Here is an 18,679-nt window from a genome sequence, read left to right on the forward strand (position 1 = left end):
TATATATGGTCCGATATACAATGGTAAATTCTGAAATACACATACGAAACCACAAAACAAAAACAACATATACAACAATCAAACCAAAAAAAAGTAAAAGTAAAGGCAAACACATTAACCTCTGCAAACAAATTTCTCTCTACTAGTTAAACACTTAGAACAAATGAAGCATCATAGCAATCATGAATCCGAATCCCAAAACAAGGCTTTTCGTAGAGGAAGAGGAGGAGGAGTCAACCGGAGGAGCTCCTGCTCCGGAAAGATCAGCCGTCGTATCCGTACCACTAGAAGGGAAGCTCCCGACGGTTTTGGTGGTGGTGCTGCTAGAGCTGGCAGGTGAGCCTGGGAACAACGGCAAAGAAGTCCCCGCTGCAGCCGTTGGAGAAAGTCCCGGCGACTGTGCCGGAATAAGAGGCAGAGAGGAGGAAGGAAGCGGAGTTGAGGAAGAAGGAGAGAGAGCAGGGACAGGGTTAAGAGGTTGTATTGGTAGAACAGAAGAAGGTGAAGGCGCGTTTATATATGGAATTAACAGAGTTTGGAACCGGTGCGGTTGGTGCTGAGTTTGCGGTTGGAATAACGTTTACTTCAAGTTTCATCCCTTGTGTGCAATGTCCAGGCATTCCACAAATGAAGTACCTAAACATAATTTATCACGAATTATGAATATTGCCAAGTATATATATATACATATATATATATAAATCATGTCATATAAGTCTTTGTTGTAGTAACCTTTTTCCAGGAGTGGTGAGAGGAACAATGGAGTTTCCATTAGCGAACGTTATAAGCGGTTTAACCGCTTGACAGCTGTCGAATTCCGGTTTGGTGACTTCAACGACGTCGTGGAATGCAGAAGGGTAAGCAAAAACTGTGTGTAGCAAAAAAAATTTGTGTTCATCAAAGAACATTAGAAATTAATAGGAAAAGAATTAATAGGAATAAAATTTTGGAAATGATGAAGAATGAGAGTTCAATTATCAAAATTAATAAGAAACAAATTTACATTATAATTCTCTAAAAAAAAAGGGAATGAAAAAGAATGAAGAGAAAAAATATTTCTCATGAATGGTAATCTTTTTAAGGAACGTTAAGGAATATAATATTCTTTTTCATTCAAACCCATAGTGTTCAGAGTATTCCTTTTCATTTTCTTGGTTGCCATTCAAACCCATAGTGTTCAGATTTTTAGTCTTGTTTATGTTGAAACAAAGATTAGCATGAAGATGTGTTAATTACCAAGATTATCTCCAACAGCAAATGTTTGTCCTGCAGCCCAAGTTCCAAGATTAGTGCCTACGGTCCAACCACTAGGACCACCAATTGTATGGTCTGTAGGTACTGCTAGACCGATGAGTGTACTTGCGAAGACCAATAATATGATCAGCATTTCTCTGGATGCCATTCTCTTCTCTTTTTTATTTTGTGAGGGAAAATCAACAAGAGCTTGAAAGATAGATCAAAGAGATGATGATGTTTGGTGCTTAACGTTTGGTGTCAGATGTGTGTGTATATAGTGGTTTTAGGAAGAAGTGATTGAAAAAGAATCTTCGGTGAGCAGAGTTGGTAAATAATTTAACTTGTGTTTGTATCTGTTGAGAGTTAGTATTTATGTTGGATCAAGTAAAGAACTAATAATGGATCAAGAAGCCTTTTTATTTTATTTAACCTAATCCATAAATAGCCAGACAACGTTCTTGGTGCTACACTTGTCGAATGAAAACCAGTTTAGTTGCACCGAAAACCAGTTTAGTTGCACCGATTGTAATAAGTTACAAACTCTACCCATTTTAATGGAATTCACATATTTGGCAAAAAAAAAAAAACGCAAGTTCCTTAACTGCTTACGAAGACATGTAAATTATATATTATTCATAGGAAAGTGTAGTATATGAAAGTTACACAAGTTTCTGTATATAAGAAACAAATCAACGAGTTTTTGGTTAAATAAGAAAAAAATGTCTTTGTTTTGGTCAACGGTTTACGTGTTTGATTGACTTTAGCAATTCTTTTTTTTTTTTGAAAAAATGTTAAATTTATTCAAATAAAAAAAAACTTTTTTACATCAGGTGTAACATTGTTTTATTTTTGCAATAAGAAAAAATATTGAAGATCAAAAGCAACTTAATCTCTTGCTAACTTCTTGTGGCAAACCAATCCATTACTTTTGATATATTTTCTACGTAATTCATCTACGTAAATAAACGCATGCATACTGCTTGAGTGATTAGTATAGCGTTCAGTCGTGAAACTTGAAACTCATAGAGCTTTCTTTACTTTTGATATATTTTCTGAAAGCTTATGATTTTGAGAAGCCTAATGTGGAGCCAGCTCTATAACCATGGTGGTCTAATGGTAGGCGGTTGCTAAACAATTAGTTAAAAATTAAGATAAAAATATATAATCAAATAAATATTTTCATGATAAAAAATATATTTTCAAAAAGACCGTATAAAAGGAATTATTATACTTGATACTACGATCAACGGGGTGAGTGGACACTACAACTTTTAAACGATTTGCTAGATCTCCAAATTAGTTCTCGGGTCGATGTAACTAAAACTTCACAATGAAACGTGGGCGATGCAATGTGTAGTAAAACGTAACACAATTCATTTTGTTGCGGACTCAACATAATTACTTGTATACTAATATATGTACATTGTATGGATGGTATAAACGTAACCCTTTTATCTATAAAAAGTTGTGATCCTTTCAATAGGCATTTGGTTTTCAATTCAGGTTCGATTCAGTTAATTTATCTTTTTTTTTTGGTTTTCGACTTCAGGTAACCAAAGATGAACCATCCTAAAGTTTGTTAGATTAGATTATCATTCGGTTCTTTTTTTTTGTATGGATATTGTGTTAAGAACCGGTAATACCCAAAAATTTATCCTATCAAATTTGGTTCTGGCTACATTTATACCCAAAATTTGGAGAATATTGACTTTCCATTTGACAAACTTAATCAATTTCGGAACAGTTAGCTTACTCTGCTAGCAATAAATAACTAGGCTAAGATCCGCGTTATACGCAGAATGCATAGTTATGGATAATTTGTGTTAATAATAAAGTTTATATACTAATTTTAAACACATTTTTATGGGGTAAAATATTGGACCAAGAAAATGCTTGCCATTGATGGACCATATATAACCATAAACTAATAAGATAACCATAACTTCTTCTTGGTATATAGATATTATTATATATTTTTGGCTTATTAATAAGAAATAGACCTATATTTTTGTTTATATACGGGAAAATTTCATAAAAGTACTCCAACTAAATTTTGTTACATTTTAATACCTTAAATTTTTTGCTACCCAGTTTAATACATTAACTAATCATTTAGCTCATTTTAATACATAAAAGTTTAAACATGTTTCCATTTTAACACCTAAATTTGTTTATTTTAATTTTAATCTAAAGTATTAATAAATTTTAACCAAATTGTAAATTTCTCCAAAAATTAAGAAAAATCATGAAAATTCTACTTTTATTTTAAATTTTTAGGAAAGAAAGTAACTAAATCTTGAAGAAATATTTACATGAAAAGACAGTTAACTTTCAAAGAAAAAATAAATTTATTTTTATTTCAGAAAACAAACTAAATTCGATATTTAAAACATAAAATTTTATTACACAATTTAAAATTATCTAAAATTTAGTTACTTATTTCCAAAACATAAAATAAAATTACAATTTTCAAATATTGTTTTTTTAATTTTATTTGAAACTTGTTAATATTTCTGACTAAAATATACTCAATCTATTTTTTTTTTAAGTTTCACTTTATCATTTTCACGAAGATTAAAAATTGTGCAATAGACTAATATATTTTTATTTAATGTATGATTAATTAAATAAAAATGATTTAAATAAAAAAATATTTGTTATTCAAGAGGGTAAAAAATAAATTCAATGTACAAAGTTACATTGAAATTTTAGAACGACAGTTTTTTAAACAACAAATTAGACCTAAAGTGACACTTATTATGAAACAAACATAGTATACATTTTGGGTATTAAATGGATCCAAATTTACAAAAAAAATGTATTAAAATGAAAAAAAAAAATTAGTTAAGATATTAAAATGGGTAGCAAAAAAAATAGGTATTAAAAATTTTAACGAAATTTAATTAAAGTATTTTTTTGAAATTTTCATTTATATATCAATAAGAAATGGACCATGCCAAAATTAATGTGCAAATCGTATAATATATTACAGCCGTCATTAGTTTCTATAGAAATCAAATAATGCAAATCGTATCATATATAAGCGCAAACATGATATATGTAAGGTAACTCATGATCTACATTCCTTGTTTTTTTGAAGGATTAATATCAATACGATTAAGTAAATAGACTTGTGTAGGAAGGGCTTTTAGCTGCAACTGCAAATTTTATTGATGTAGAATTATTTCAAAAACTTTCAAAAGAATAGATATTAGGAGCTTGAAAATTGATTTTCAAAACTAACATATCCTCTTTACTAAAGCATGATTGTACATTAATGTGGCTTGTGGAAAGCATTTACCAGTCACCCCTTGTGTTTAAACATTTTACGGAAAGAAATACAAGTGTAATAGCATTATTATCACATATTTATCTTATTAAAATAGAAATATTTTAAGTTTTTGTTTGACAACATAAATAGCAGTTAAAAAAATAGTAATGTTTGGAAACATGGATAGCAGTAAGTTATGAAAAAAGTAATAAACTTATGCTATTAAAAAAATCGGAAGGTCATTACATTATATTAAAAAAATAATGAGCTTATGTTACTTGATATACATATTCAAATCAAAATAATAATTTAAAATTTATTTATATAAAAAATTCATTCAAAAAAATATATATATTCAAAATTTGATTTTTACTAACATTTTTTTTTTTGAAACAGATTTTTACTAACATATTTTCCAATAACCAGTATAAAAATGTTTTCAATATATATAAAAAAAATACAATACAAAGCTCAATTTCAAACACCAACTTAAATTATATTTTTTTATATTTCACATTGAAATTTAAAAATATAATATATATGATTATTTATATGATTGTACGTATAAAATATTATTAGTTATATGATTACTTATATGATAATACATATTTTTGTAACCTATGATGACACATATAGGATATATAATAGTGATTATGGGTGGGCGTTCGAATTCGTTTTCGGGTATGTTTTGGATTTCGTGTTCAGTTCAGATCTTTGAGGATTCGGTTCAGATTTGGATAAACTAATTTAAATTATTTTTAAAAAATTTCAAATTTATTATATGTTTTATTTTTTTAAATATCTATAAACAATATAATATATTACATATAAATTTAAATAACATATGCCAGAGTACCTAACTTAACATATACATTGGTTTGGTTTGGTTTAAATATTTGGATAGAAAATTAATAATTATTTAAGTATTTTTGGAGTTTTGAATATATTTTAACTATTTTAGATATTTACGTTTGATTATTTGTATATTTTTTCAAGTATTTAAACAAACTTGAAAGTAGTATATATATTATGGATGTTTTTATATATATTAAATCTAAATATAATTAATATATATAAGTATATAAATCTATTTTGGATATCCAAAATACTTCGGTTCGGATCTGATTAGGTTTCAGTTCTTCAAATACCAAAACTTTGAATAATTCAGATATTTAATCAATTTCAGTTCAGATTTGGTGCTACTTATTTGGATTGGGATCATTTCAGTTCTTCGAATTTGAGTTTTGTTTTCAACCCTAAATAGTGACATAAAAAATAAATAGTGTTATTTTTTTTTAAATACACCCGTGTGGACGTGCGGGTCAAAACTTAGTATATATTACAAGAGAAACATTATATCATTTTAGCTATGCTTCCTAGCTCTTAACATCTTTAGAAAAATATGTTAGTCCACTGAACATATATTATATATTTGTCATTAAATTAACCATAAATTTATTAACAATCTACAATTAAAATTTTTCATTCTTTCTTTAAATAAAAACTACGGAGTTACCAAAAATGAATAGAATATATATTTTGACAATTAGTGATTTTAATAATAAATATTTGATAACAATTTACATATCCTCAATTATTTTTTTAATGCTATATTATTAAAATAAATTAAACAATAATGTTAACCATATAAATTAGATTTTTTCGTATATGTTATATTTTGAATTTTAAAAACGACTATAAATTATGAAAACTTTTAAAAGCCTCATACTGAAAATTTTGTGATCAATGGTTTAAATATTTTAAATTGAGAACTTAATATTTTAATTTCAAAATTTGCATTGAATTTTCAAGAAATATTATAATTTATTAAAATATTAAAAGTCCCAAACTAATTTTTTGTTATTAATTGTTTAATTTTTTTGGTTAAAAATTACAAATGATCATAAAATCATACTATATACTATATATATATATATATATATGTTAATATTATTTAAATTTAATTCCATACAATACAAAATAGAGGAAAATAATTGTTTAAATGTATTCACCACAAAATAAACCATAGTGATTTCTTTAATTTATGTATATGTGTAAATTATTCAATATATATTTATTAATTTGTTTTATAATATGTAAAAAAATGTTAATACGTAAAAATAAAGTGTATATAAAGGATTCATTAATCTTTTTAAAAAACAGACTCATTCAAAAAAAAAAACGAAAGGTAAACAATCCTTAGAATTTTGTCTTATACCAACCCAATTGCATTTAGGAGTTACTTAGCTAGTTCATTACTTTACTGTTGCACGGAACCTTTCACATTAATAAACTTGTTATGATTTTACTAGTTGAACTAAAGCTAAAACATAAAATAACACAAAGCAAGACAACACGATAAGCAATGAAAATGACTAACAAAACAATAAACATTAAGGCTACACAATTAAAGTAACTAAAAAGGTTAATAAGGTGAAAACATTGGATCATTGGCAAATCAACTGATTATGGCAAACAAATAATGATGCAAGTGTAACCAATTAGCCCAATCCTATAACATAAAGCCGACAGTTGTGACACTCCACTATTCACTTCACTAATCATCTATTCTAAATTTCATTTGCAAGACATTTAGATCACTATCCTCGTGAGGTTTGTACTCGTGATGGAGATGAGCCGGGGCCCCCTCAATTGATAACGGTTCATTTTGCCGAAGAAACTTGAGTTTTCTGCAGTACCACCGGCCCTGACCTAATAAGCACCAGCTTTAGGCGCCAAATTAGGTTATATATATATGGGCATAAAAAACCCCAAAACATGCATGTATCTTAGTGGTTGTGTGCTTCTTAACTGAGTTAAGAGTTTTCGGTTCGAAACACAGGGGGTGACCTAATAAACCCCAACTGTTGTTTGACTTGGTGACTGGATTAATTGGTCTGGAATATAAATGCAGAAAACATATAAATGAGACAAAAGGGTAAAAATGTAAAATAAAAAGAGCAATAAAATATTATATAAAAATGAGATATATCATATTTTCGAATAAAGGAAATATATCATATTTTAGAGGAAAAAAATACAAATTTGAAAAAAAAATCTAAGGAAATATATCATATCCATAACTCAAAGAAACAAATCAAATACTAATATACAATATTCATAAAAAATAAAACAAATCACAAATACTAATATTTTTAGAAACGGATATCCGATCTGATCTGTTACATATATATGCATCTATTTTAAATGATTCTATATATAATTTATATAAATATTATAATTTATATAAGTTTTATAATATTTTTAATGATTAAATTTATTATATATTTATTAGAATTTTAAAAATTAAATAATTATTTTTATTTTTGTAATAAAATATTATTATTTTAAAATTAAAATAATTTTATTTTGTACAGATCGTGTGGATATCCAGTTAAAAATCTTAATTTTTCGGATATCCGGGACAATAAATATCCGGTTGGCTACTGATCGAACTGAATCGGATAATTGATTGTTCTGACCAAATAAACCGGATCATGAATACCTCTAAAAGATCCAGACATTCAATCAGTGCTCACCCTACTCCTAATGGTTAATAAGCTTTCAGTCACCTTTGGGGAGAAGCATGCAGCAATTATGCTACTTTATAATATATATTGACTTCAAATGATATAAATTAACATATATCAGGTTAAGAATAATTTATTTTATAGATTTATATATAAAATACTTTCAAATTTTCTTTTGTGGATATTATAGAAAGTGGACCTTAATTAAAAGACAGAATGAAGACTGTAAGAAACAATTTTTGTGTTACCAACTAAGAGTCTAAGAGGTACCTAGTTGAATGCCGTAGGTGCTCCAAAAAAATTATTGTTCCGGGTGTATCAGACAATGGGCTTAGACTCGACTCTATATATAGTTGTTTTGTTGTGTTTCACAAAATGATTTTATGCTCAGCTCTATAATTGTTTCATCTAAATCACAAAATGGGCTTAGACTCGGCTTGATATAAGATTTGATTGGTAAGAGCTTGATATAGAGCTTGATTGGTAAGAGCTGTGATTTCATTTTTGGCTGTAGAAATATTGCTGTGATTTTTTTTGCTTTGGTTCTAGATTTTTAATTTTTAAAAGTATTTAAATTTGAGTTATAGGTATTTGTTTCGGCAGAACAATTATAAAGACATTAGATTAAAGAAATGCTGTGGATTTTTAAAAAATGGTTGTGAGCTTTAAAAAAATACAAATCAAGATTGGTGTAGATTTAGGACTGTAAATATAATTATGGCCATGGAAAACATCTACAACAATTGCCAATCACTCCCAAAGTTATTTCGTGGCTTCGAAACAATTTTAGCATATAAGTAATATATTGACACCAGAGCTAGATTCGAGATTTTGGGGATTTAGAACTTTTTGTAAGGATTTTAGTAAAAAACAGATATTCAATTTGAAGTATTTTTCCGACCATATATTTAAACAACCCAAATATATTGTAACTGGATGTTGAATTCGGAGTAAACTAGCTTACAACATGGTTTATACACAGAGCCGGTCCTAGAATATTTAAGATTGGAAGCAAAAAAAATAATATGTGGCCGGATCTGTAGCCACTGATGGTCGAACCCATGAGCTGAAGAAGGCAAGTTTAGTGAGCATTGCCACTAGATTAAAGGGAATATATTGATTATGTGGCCGAATCTTATTCATAAAATAAATGGCCACAAGCAATTGCTTCATTTGCTTGATGCCAGGGCCGACTAATTATACAAATCTAATTTCTGCAAACAAACTAAACCTTACACACTAGGCACTAGCGCTTAAAATTTTATTGTATATTTAGTTAATCAATAATTTTCATTATTTTTTTAAAACATGATTATTATTCTGGTCAAATTCATTTGATTTAGTAACTTGGTAATAAAATATTTGACTAAGGACTACTTGTAATGATATTTGACGGGGTTTCCAAAATAAATGTTACATTTCTTTTTCTTTTATTGACTTAAAAAAAGATATTTATGATCGATCAAATTAGTAAGGATACCGTTTTGGATTTTCCATCTTGTTTCTTATTCCGATAATTTTATTTTTTGAATAAATGTTCAAATTGGTAATCAATCAAATAATTCCCTATTCTTTTATTGACTATAACTTTTTGTTAAGATTTTTGTAATCGATCAAATTAGTAAGAATATCGTTTTATATTTTCTATTTTGTTTCTTATTTCGATCATTTTTATTCTTTTAATTAATAAATGATGGCCCAGTCAATACTAATAAAAAAAAATGCCACCATTGACCCAAATTTTAATTTGTTATTAACAAGATATATGATAACATATATAAATGAACCAATCTTGAATATGTAAGTTAATCTGAGACCAAAAAAATCGCAAAAGTAATTTAAAATTTAAGAATAAATGTTACACTTTTTTTTTCTTTTATTGACTTAAAAATATATTTGTGATCGATCAAATTAGTACGAATACAGTTTTAGATTTTCCATCTTGTTTCTTATTCCGATCATTTTATTTTTTGAATAAATGATTAAATTGGTAATCAATCAAATAATTTTCTATTCTTTTATTGACAATAACTTTTTTTATAAGATTTTTGTAATCGATCAAATTAGTAAGAATATCATTTTATATTTTCCTTTTTGTTTCTTATTCCGATCATTTTTATTCATTTAATTAATAAATGATGGTCCAGTCAATACTAATAAAAAAATTCCACCATTGACCCAAAATTTAATTTGTTATTAACAAGATATATGATAACATATATATAAATGAACCAATCTTGAATATGTAAGTTAATCTGAGACCAAACAATCGCAAAAGTAATTTAAAATTTAAGAAAATGTATATATTATTGAAAGAATCATTTGAGAAAAGTTTATCTCTTGTATTAGTATTATAAATAAGATTGATTGTGTATTTTAGGTAAAAAAAATTTAGATTTTGAAACAAATTTAAATAATGTGATTTTTTCTTACAGATATATGCATAGTCCTAGGTCCTACCATAAATGATTTATGAATTATTTATTTCTTAAAATGAAAAGTTTAAATAACAAGAATAGAGTACACATTAAAATGTAAAGAAGACTATCTTAATAATATTTTTCTTCTAATGGTAAGAAACTAAATTTTTGTCTACTATATTGTGCCAAGGATAGAAACTGTGAAAAAGTCATACTTTCTCTTTCTCTCTCTCTTTTCTTCTGTTTTCTTTTCGTCGAGCGTGTAGGGTAGATATAGACTAAGAGTGCGTCTCTGCCTCTCACAATATATATATATGATATATCACCATTAAATTCAATAGCACACTTACTAATCCTCTCTCCAACACTTTCATTAACTCTCTCCTTTGAACGTACGCCTCTAAACCGCTTCGTAAAACCACCAACAGTTTTCCGACCAAACTCATTGCCTATTCTTCATCGACAACGTACATTTGTAATATTCATTAACTTTCTCATTAAGCATGGTTAAATTTATTGAACCATTCATATTCATTAACTTTCTCATTAATTATGGTTAAATTTATTGAACCATTCATTTTATGGCAAAGTACCTAATCATCAATAACTTATTTAATTATCTATCATGTCCATATACATAAATGGTACATCAAATGATGACATGATTCTTATTTATACTGCTATCTGGACCGTATCGTATTTGTTTATAGATTTATATTTTTTCTCGTTTATAGAAAGAGAGTGATTAGACAAAGCTGGAGTGAGAAACGACGCTAACAAAGGAACCATAAAGGTATCGTTGGATTCTCATAGTCTTACTTATCCTTTTCAATTTATGTTTTCGTGCATGACGTTTATATACACTATGTATGTGTGTAAAATTATTTATGCATCTTACATAGTTAGATCTCCACCGGGAAAGATCTGACTACATATACATAAACAATTAATGAAAAATATATTCGGAAAATTTTAAAATATTATACAACTTCTTTAAATTCTTACATAGTTATAGTTAGATCTTTTTCAGTGGTCGTCCAATTAATCCATAATATATATACATGATTAATTAAAAAAAATACTCAATGTTCAAAATTTTGTATGCTTCTAATCAGATTGGACTGAAGGTTTAGATTTATTTACGAATAATCTATAGTTCTATTATATTGTAATTGATATAAGATAAATATATGATATTACATATATAATTAAAGGATATGTTAGTACCGGTCTTAGTAATTAATTATATATATTTATTGAAAAACGTAAATCATATTTTCAAAACAAAAGAACAATATGTTTTTTTCAGTATTTCAAATTTTGTGCTATGTTGTTTTTCCAGCATTTCAAATTTCATGCGCTATTAATATAATCTTTGAAATTAATTAATAAGTGATTTACTTTTACAAATTGATTGTATTATTGATATAATTGAACTATAAATAATTAATTGTATGATGTCACATCTGTATTAAGATTTTTTTCTATATTTTAAATTTTTATAAAATAAATTAATAATCAATCTAGATTAATAGAATATTTATATCGATTAGGAAAGGGTCTAAAGACTCTAAGCTACACCATTATTAATTTGGCTGCAAACATTAATTAACTGTTTGAGAAAAGAATCCACCACTTATATTTTTGTATTCTTTTCCCTTTCTCTTTATTTTATTTAGATGTTCTCCTTTTTCAATTTATATCTCTGTAAACTGAGGAACCTTCAAAATAAATTTAATGTTAAAACAAAACATGTTAAGTATTCTTTTGATAGGCTTGATACTACGATTTTCAATCAGTCTCTAAGAAGACTTATCCTTTTTACAATCTTGATTTTTTTCAGTATATATTTGATTTCATTTGTTTCTGTCTATGAAAGTCAATTTATGTTGATTCTTTGTTAATATGCTGGTTGCGGTGTTATGCGTTTTTGTGTCCTTAATTTGAATTGGTAGGTCCTTTCATTACAAATATCGTCATCCTGAATTTCTTATATTATTTTATGTTTCTCTTTTATTTATAAGATCTTTAAGAAGAAGAAAAAGGAGAGAAAGAAAAGTAGTTGACTTGGAGAAGCTAACTTTTTCTTGTAACGAATTCAGTGTATGTGGGCAAGAGTGTTGTCTAGATACTAAGGGAAACGAAATAAACCTTTCTAGTAAACCCTAATTTCTGGATATTATGAGTTAAAATTATCATTTATCTTATTTGAGTTTAATCTCTAGTACTGATAGTTTTTGAAACTCTAAAGATCTTCCAGATTATCCAAAGAAAAAATAGCAAAAATGTCTCAGCCCAACATGGTACCAGTGGAGATGAACAACAATGTTGGAGACGGTAACAACAACAACAACAACAACAACGGAAACAACATCACCACCACCAACAACGACATGAATGGGGGTATTGTTTTGGGGGATGAGGAAATAGACAGTGCTAATACAAGTGAGAATCAAGAAGATGGAAGCGATCATCAAGATCCAGCACGTCCTAGTAAGAGAAAACGTTATCATCGTCACACCAAACATCAAATCCAGGAATTGGAAAAGTAATTCTTCCTTAACTTTCATTTTGGTCTTATTGTATGTAACTATAAAACTTTAACTTTCATTTGTGTCTTGTTTCTTTGTTGAATAGTTTCTTCAAAGAGTGTCCTCATCCAGATGACACGCAAAGGAAAGAGCTTAGCCGTCAGCTGGGATTAGACCATCATCAGATCAAATTCTGGTTCCAGAACAAACGCACCCAAATAAAGGTATATGTATGTCAAAAAATGTATCATCAGTTATCACATATTTAATATTTTGACAAAAATTATAGTTGGTTCTGATACATGGTAGATAAATATATATTGATGGTTATCTATACATATGTAGTGTTGACATAATGCGAGAGAATATAAATGCAACACACATGTATTATGCATAAGGTTTTTCAAATTAAATGTCTAATTGCGCGCGCCACACAAATGTGACATAAATCGCGCTTATACGTTGGTGTGAGGGTTGCACGAACGCGATCAATATTCATGATCACTTCTTTTACTAAATTAATTCTTAACTCACTTAAAAACCAAAAACTTCGTTGTCTTTGTTACTCATCCATTCTAAATATATATATAACCACTCGGCTTGGTCTTTTTTTTTTGGCAGAATCATCAAGAACGCCATGAGAACTCACAACTTCGGGCAGAGAACGATAGGCTTAGAGCCGAAAACCACCAATGTCGAGCATCTATTGCTAAGGCCATATGTCATAGGTGTGGAGGTAAAACCGCAATTGGTGAAATGTCTTTCGAGGAACATCATCTTCTCCTCGAAAATACTAAGTTAGCTGAAGAGGTACGTACGTACTATGTGTACTAGAAGATGAATAAGTGAGCCATGCACCTTTATAATGTATTTTTAACTTAAAATGCTAGGCATACACCGGAGACTAACATATATGATTAGTCTCATAACCATTTCACAACGTACCACTGAAATCAACATGGTGAAACTCATAGATTCTTATACAATTTTTTTGGTTGCCAATATATAGATTTGAAAGTTCATACATATAAAAATCAATTCATACAGCATATCAGTAGGCTATGTAATTAGTTCATACATATAAAAATCAATTCAAATCTAATTTTCAACTTCTTTTTTTTTTTGTCTTTTGGGGTGCTAGATCCGTCAATTATCTTTGGTGATGCCCAAGTGTACAGGCAAGCCTGTAATGAACTATACCCTTACTCCTCCTGTTCCAGCTCGACCTTTGGAAGAGATAGCATCTAATAGAAGAGAAGTCTATGGAAGTATCGGAAACGTCCCGGGGTCAGCACTTAGAGTGAAAGATGGCGATAAGCCGTTGATCATAGAGTTAGCAGAGTTAGCCATGAAGGAGCTAATGGCGATGGCTCGACTGGATGAACCGCTGTGGGACATAGGAGCTAATGGCACGAGCTTAGCTTTAAACTTGAATGAATACACAAGAATATTTCGGAACGGACTCGGGCCTATACTGAATGGGCTTAGAACCGAGGCATCCAAGGCAACCTCAATCGCGTTCATGAACCATCTAGACATTGTTCAAAGTCTAATGGATGTGGTAAGTTAATTAAATGTTCCCTTGTCAACAACATACATACGTTAATAGTGTCTACAAGGTGGTGTTATTAACTAACGTGTATTTTCACAGAATCTTTGGTCGAACATGTTTGCTAGAATGGTTGCTAGAGCCATGAGTCATGACGCTCTCTTGACTGGAGTCCAAGGAAACTTTGACGGAGCGTTCCATCTGGTAGATCTTTCAATTTTATTCCAATATAATATATGTACAAGTTCAAGAATTCTAAAATAAGAACAATACTATCAACATAACTAATACTATTGTTGTTATCACTACACAGATGACTGCTGAATACCAAGTTCTTTCGCCAGTAGTCTCAACCCGAGAATGCTACTTCGTCCGCCACTGTAAGCAGCAAGGTGACGGTATATGGGCGGTGGTCGATGTTTCTATCGACCATCTCTTTCCAAACCTTGAACTTAAATGTCGGAGACGGCCCTCTGGATGTTTGATTCAGCAAATTGAAAATGGATTCTGCAAGGTACTACTTGACTTTGTGGTTAATTGTCTTGTTATGGTTTTGTGTAGCCATCCGGTTTATGCGTTTTTTTTTTTTTTTTTTTGGTTTATTCGGGTCAGATATTTTCGCCATAATCTCACCAAATTAAACCGAAATTTTGGTTTTGGTAAATTTCAGTTTTCAAAATTTTAGTATTTTACCGAAAATAACCAAATTTTTTGTTTCGATTAAATTTGAATTTTTTTTAAAAAAATGGAAAATATTGGTTAATTCGGTTATATTTTTTCGGGTATAATTCATTTTTAAGAAAAAATCGAACTAACTTAAAACTGAACCAAAAACTGAAGTATTTTCAAAATATTGAAATTAAATCAATCTCGAAACCATAACCAAACTGAAAACCGAATTTTTTTGTTCGGCTCAGTTGAAATCCGCAGAGTTAGTTTTGTGTGTAAACAAGTTTAAATGGTTATCATTTTGGTTTTGAAAAAGGTTACTTGGGTTGAGCATGTGGAGGTAGATGACAGAGAAGTACACCCCTTGTATAAGTCCTTAATCAGCTCTGGTCAAGCTTTAAGTGCTGAACGTTGGGTTGAAACATTGGAGCGCCAGTGCGAGCGTTTAGCCTACATCATGTCTCCAAATGTTCCATCCATAGAACCGGATGGTCTAATAAGTATTTGCTACTCCCTATGATCTTACGCAATCACAAACATTGCTTCTAAGTGATAAACTCTTTCTCTCTTTTTTCCTTAACCATTTTGTGATTTTGTTTGTGGAATGGTGCAGTGATAACGAACAATGCAAAGCAGAGCCTTCTGAAGATAGCTGAGAGGATGACAAGAAGCTTCCTCTCTGGAGTGGCTACTTCAAATGGAGATATATGGTTTGGATTGTCTGGTAATGGAGGAAATACTGTCAGAGCGATGACTCGAAAGAGCTTGAATGATCCAGGAAGGCCTGTAGGGGTCATTCTCTATGCATCCACTTCGTTTTGGCTACCGGTTCCTCCTAAGACTGTCTTTGACTTCCTCAGAGATGCCAACAATCGAACCAATGTTAGTACCTTTTTTGGAACAATAACTCCTCTTTGTTTTGATTTCTTTCTTGATATATATAACATGTTTTGAAATGTTATATGCAGTGGGATGTTATCACAACCGGAGGGGAAGGTTTACAGTTGATGTCACAGATTGGAAATGGGAGAGACAGTAGGAACTGTGTATCTTTACTCCGGGTATAAAAGTTACTCTCTGTTTAGTCTGTTTTTGATTCTTTTTTTGGTCTTTAATATGTGACTAATGTGTTTCTGGTTATACAGACCCCAAACACTAGCCAGAAAAAGATGATGATGATCCAAGAGACCTCTACTGACCCAACCGCTTCATTTGTGATCTACGCACCTCTTGATGTAACATTGACAGAGAATGTTCTCATGGGAGGTGACCCTGGCAATGTGTCACTACTTCCAATGGGTTTTGCTATTCTTCCTGATGGTACGGCTCAGCCTGGAAGAGAAGGAGGGTCACTAGTGAGTACTGCCTTTCAGGTTCTGGCTGAAAAAGATCCTTCGACTATGCTGTCTTTTAGCTCTCTTGCAACCACTGAGAATCTGATTTTAACAACCGCGAATAAGATCAGAGCTTACTTTAGTCAGCAGACTGTTTGAAAGGTACATCACTGAACTCATTTCAGTAAAGAAACTTAAAACCATTGATGCCTGCAACGTGACTTTCTTTATTTCTTTGAAGGGGATGCAGAGGAGTAAATCAATGGGAGGAGTCAAGAATGAACCTGAGAAGAAGCCATGCTTGGTTTTTCTGTTGAATGTTACTTCCTTGTGAACTTTTGCTAAGACAATTGTTATTTCAGTTTTTGTGTGTTTTGTTTCATTGTTATTGTTGGAACCTTATCAAACTCATTTCTCTATTTGTGTTTCAAATATGTTTTTTTTGAACTTTTTCTGATGGCTTTTGATCTTTTTTGTGGTCTTGATAATTTTGCATATGTGTTTTTGTTTCGCTGATGTTTTTTGTGTGTTTTATTTCAGTGTTTATGTGTGTTTTATTTCATTGATCTTTTTTTTTGTGATCTTGCTTACATGTTAGCTCATAAGTAATTACAATACAACTTGCCTTTCTACAAAGTGGAGTCTACTCATCAACTTTGTCGTACCTCAGAATCACCTTGAAGTTCCACAACTGTTAAACTATAATCTAATCTCTCCTTGATACATTTACATAAGTTAGTTATTTATGTTATTACACAAAGAGTTGTAACTCTTCAAGTTGTGTCCTTTAGTATAAAGAGTTGTGTCTCTTATACTTGTATTGATTCGATCTCTATATAAAGATCAATCATCTGTTGTAAACAAAACAACCGAATCTCAATAATACAAAAGTATTTTCAGAAAAGTTTATAAGCCTGAAACGTCTATCTTATTCTTTCTCTCGAACTCGTGTGTAACACATTGTGATCGTTGTGTAACACAAGCGGTTGGTAAAAGATTAACATGGTATCAGAGCTTTACGTTTGAGAGGACAAAGGAAAAAGCACTAGTAAGAGAAACACTTGGCGTGGAGAAAAGGAGGCTAGAGGATTTTGTCATACGATTTCGGAATCATTCGAAACGATGAAGAATCAAGTAATCCCCATATTTGATGGAGAGAAGTACGACTTCTGGAGCATCAAGATGACAACCATTCTCAAGACCAGGAAGTTATGGTCTGTGGTTGAAGAAGGCGTAGCAGCCCCACCAGCACAAGTGGATGAAACCCCTGAAACAGCAAGGGCAAGATCGCTTAGAGAAGAAGCGATGATGAACGATACATTGGCTTTGCAAATCTTGCAAACTGCTGTATCGGATCATATATTCTCACGGATTGCAGCAGCATCAACATCCAAAGAGGCGTGGGATGCATTGAAGGAGGAGTATGAAGGCTCTCCTCAAGTTCGTTTGATTAAACTTCAAACATTGCGAAGGGAGTATGAGAATCTGAAGATGTATGAGAATGAAGACATTAAGGTCTTCACAGATAAGATAGTTGAATTGGCAAATCAATTAACTTATCATGGTGAACAGAAGTCAGATGTTCAACTCATACAGAAGATACTCATCTCTCTCCCAGCCAAATTTGATAGCATAGTCAGTGTGTTGGAGCAAACAAGCGATTTGACTTCAACAAAGATGACAGAGTTGATCGGGATCTTGAAGGCTCATGAAGCAAGGCTGGCTGCAAGAGAAGAAAGCACCAGTGAAGGAGCATTCGATGCTCGTGTTAAACACAAAATTCTGGTGTTACACAAGACAACTCAAAGCGCCAAGGAGGCAAGAAGTGGTGCGGTTTCTGCAAGAGAAACAACCACAATGAGAGCGAGTGTTGGAGGAAACAGAAGAAGGAAGATCCAAAGAAGGATCACAGAAGTAACAAGGAGTGTTACAATTGTGGCAAGTTAGGCCACTTTGCAAATCAGTGCTACTCAAAGAAGAAAGAGAAGGCACATGTGAGTCTCGAAGAAGATTCAAATGAAGATCACATGTTGTTCAGTGCGAGCGAAGCAGCAACAACAGTGATGGAAGATGTCTGGTTAGTAGACAGTGGAGCAACTAATCATATGACAAAGGAGGAGAGTTACTTCTCAAAGCTTG

General features: G+C 30.5%; 1 protein-coding gene and 1 pseudogene across 1 annotated transcript; one reads left to right on the forward strand and one right to left on the reverse strand.

Annotated features, from left to right (window-relative positions):
• Positions 1 to 1,404, reverse strand: LOC106450102 (annotated as a pseudogene).
• Positions 1,405 to 9,782: 8,378 nt separating this feature from the next.
• Positions 9,783 to 17,227, forward strand: LOC106450104 (homeobox-leucine zipper protein HDG2-like). The gene is made up of 13 exons (XM_013891765.3): positions 9,783 to 10,932; positions 11,192 to 11,250; positions 12,709 to 13,005; positions 13,095 to 13,212; positions 13,610 to 13,798; positions 14,130 to 14,549; positions 14,640 to 14,741; positions 14,851 to 15,051; positions 15,523 to 15,706; positions 15,820 to 16,088; positions 16,175 to 16,267; positions 16,352 to 16,702; positions 16,782 to 17,227. Exons 3-12 carry the CDS (start codon positions 12,743 to 12,745, stop codon positions 16,697 to 16,699), a joined length of 2,187 nt encoding a protein of 728 aa, XP_013747219.2. The 5' UTR covers positions 9,783 to 10,932; positions 11,192 to 11,250; positions 12,709 to 12,742; the 3' UTR covers positions 16,700 to 16,702; positions 16,782 to 17,227.
• Positions 17,228 to 18,679: the final 1,452 nt, after the last annotated feature.

Source organism: Brassica napus, chromosome A4 (assembly GCF_020379485.1).
Source record: "Brassica napus cultivar Da-Ae chromosome A4, Da-Ae, whole genome shotgun sequence".
In the NCBI taxonomy this organism is placed as follows: Eukaryota; Viridiplantae; Streptophyta; class Magnoliopsida; order Brassicales; family Brassicaceae; genus Brassica; species Brassica napus.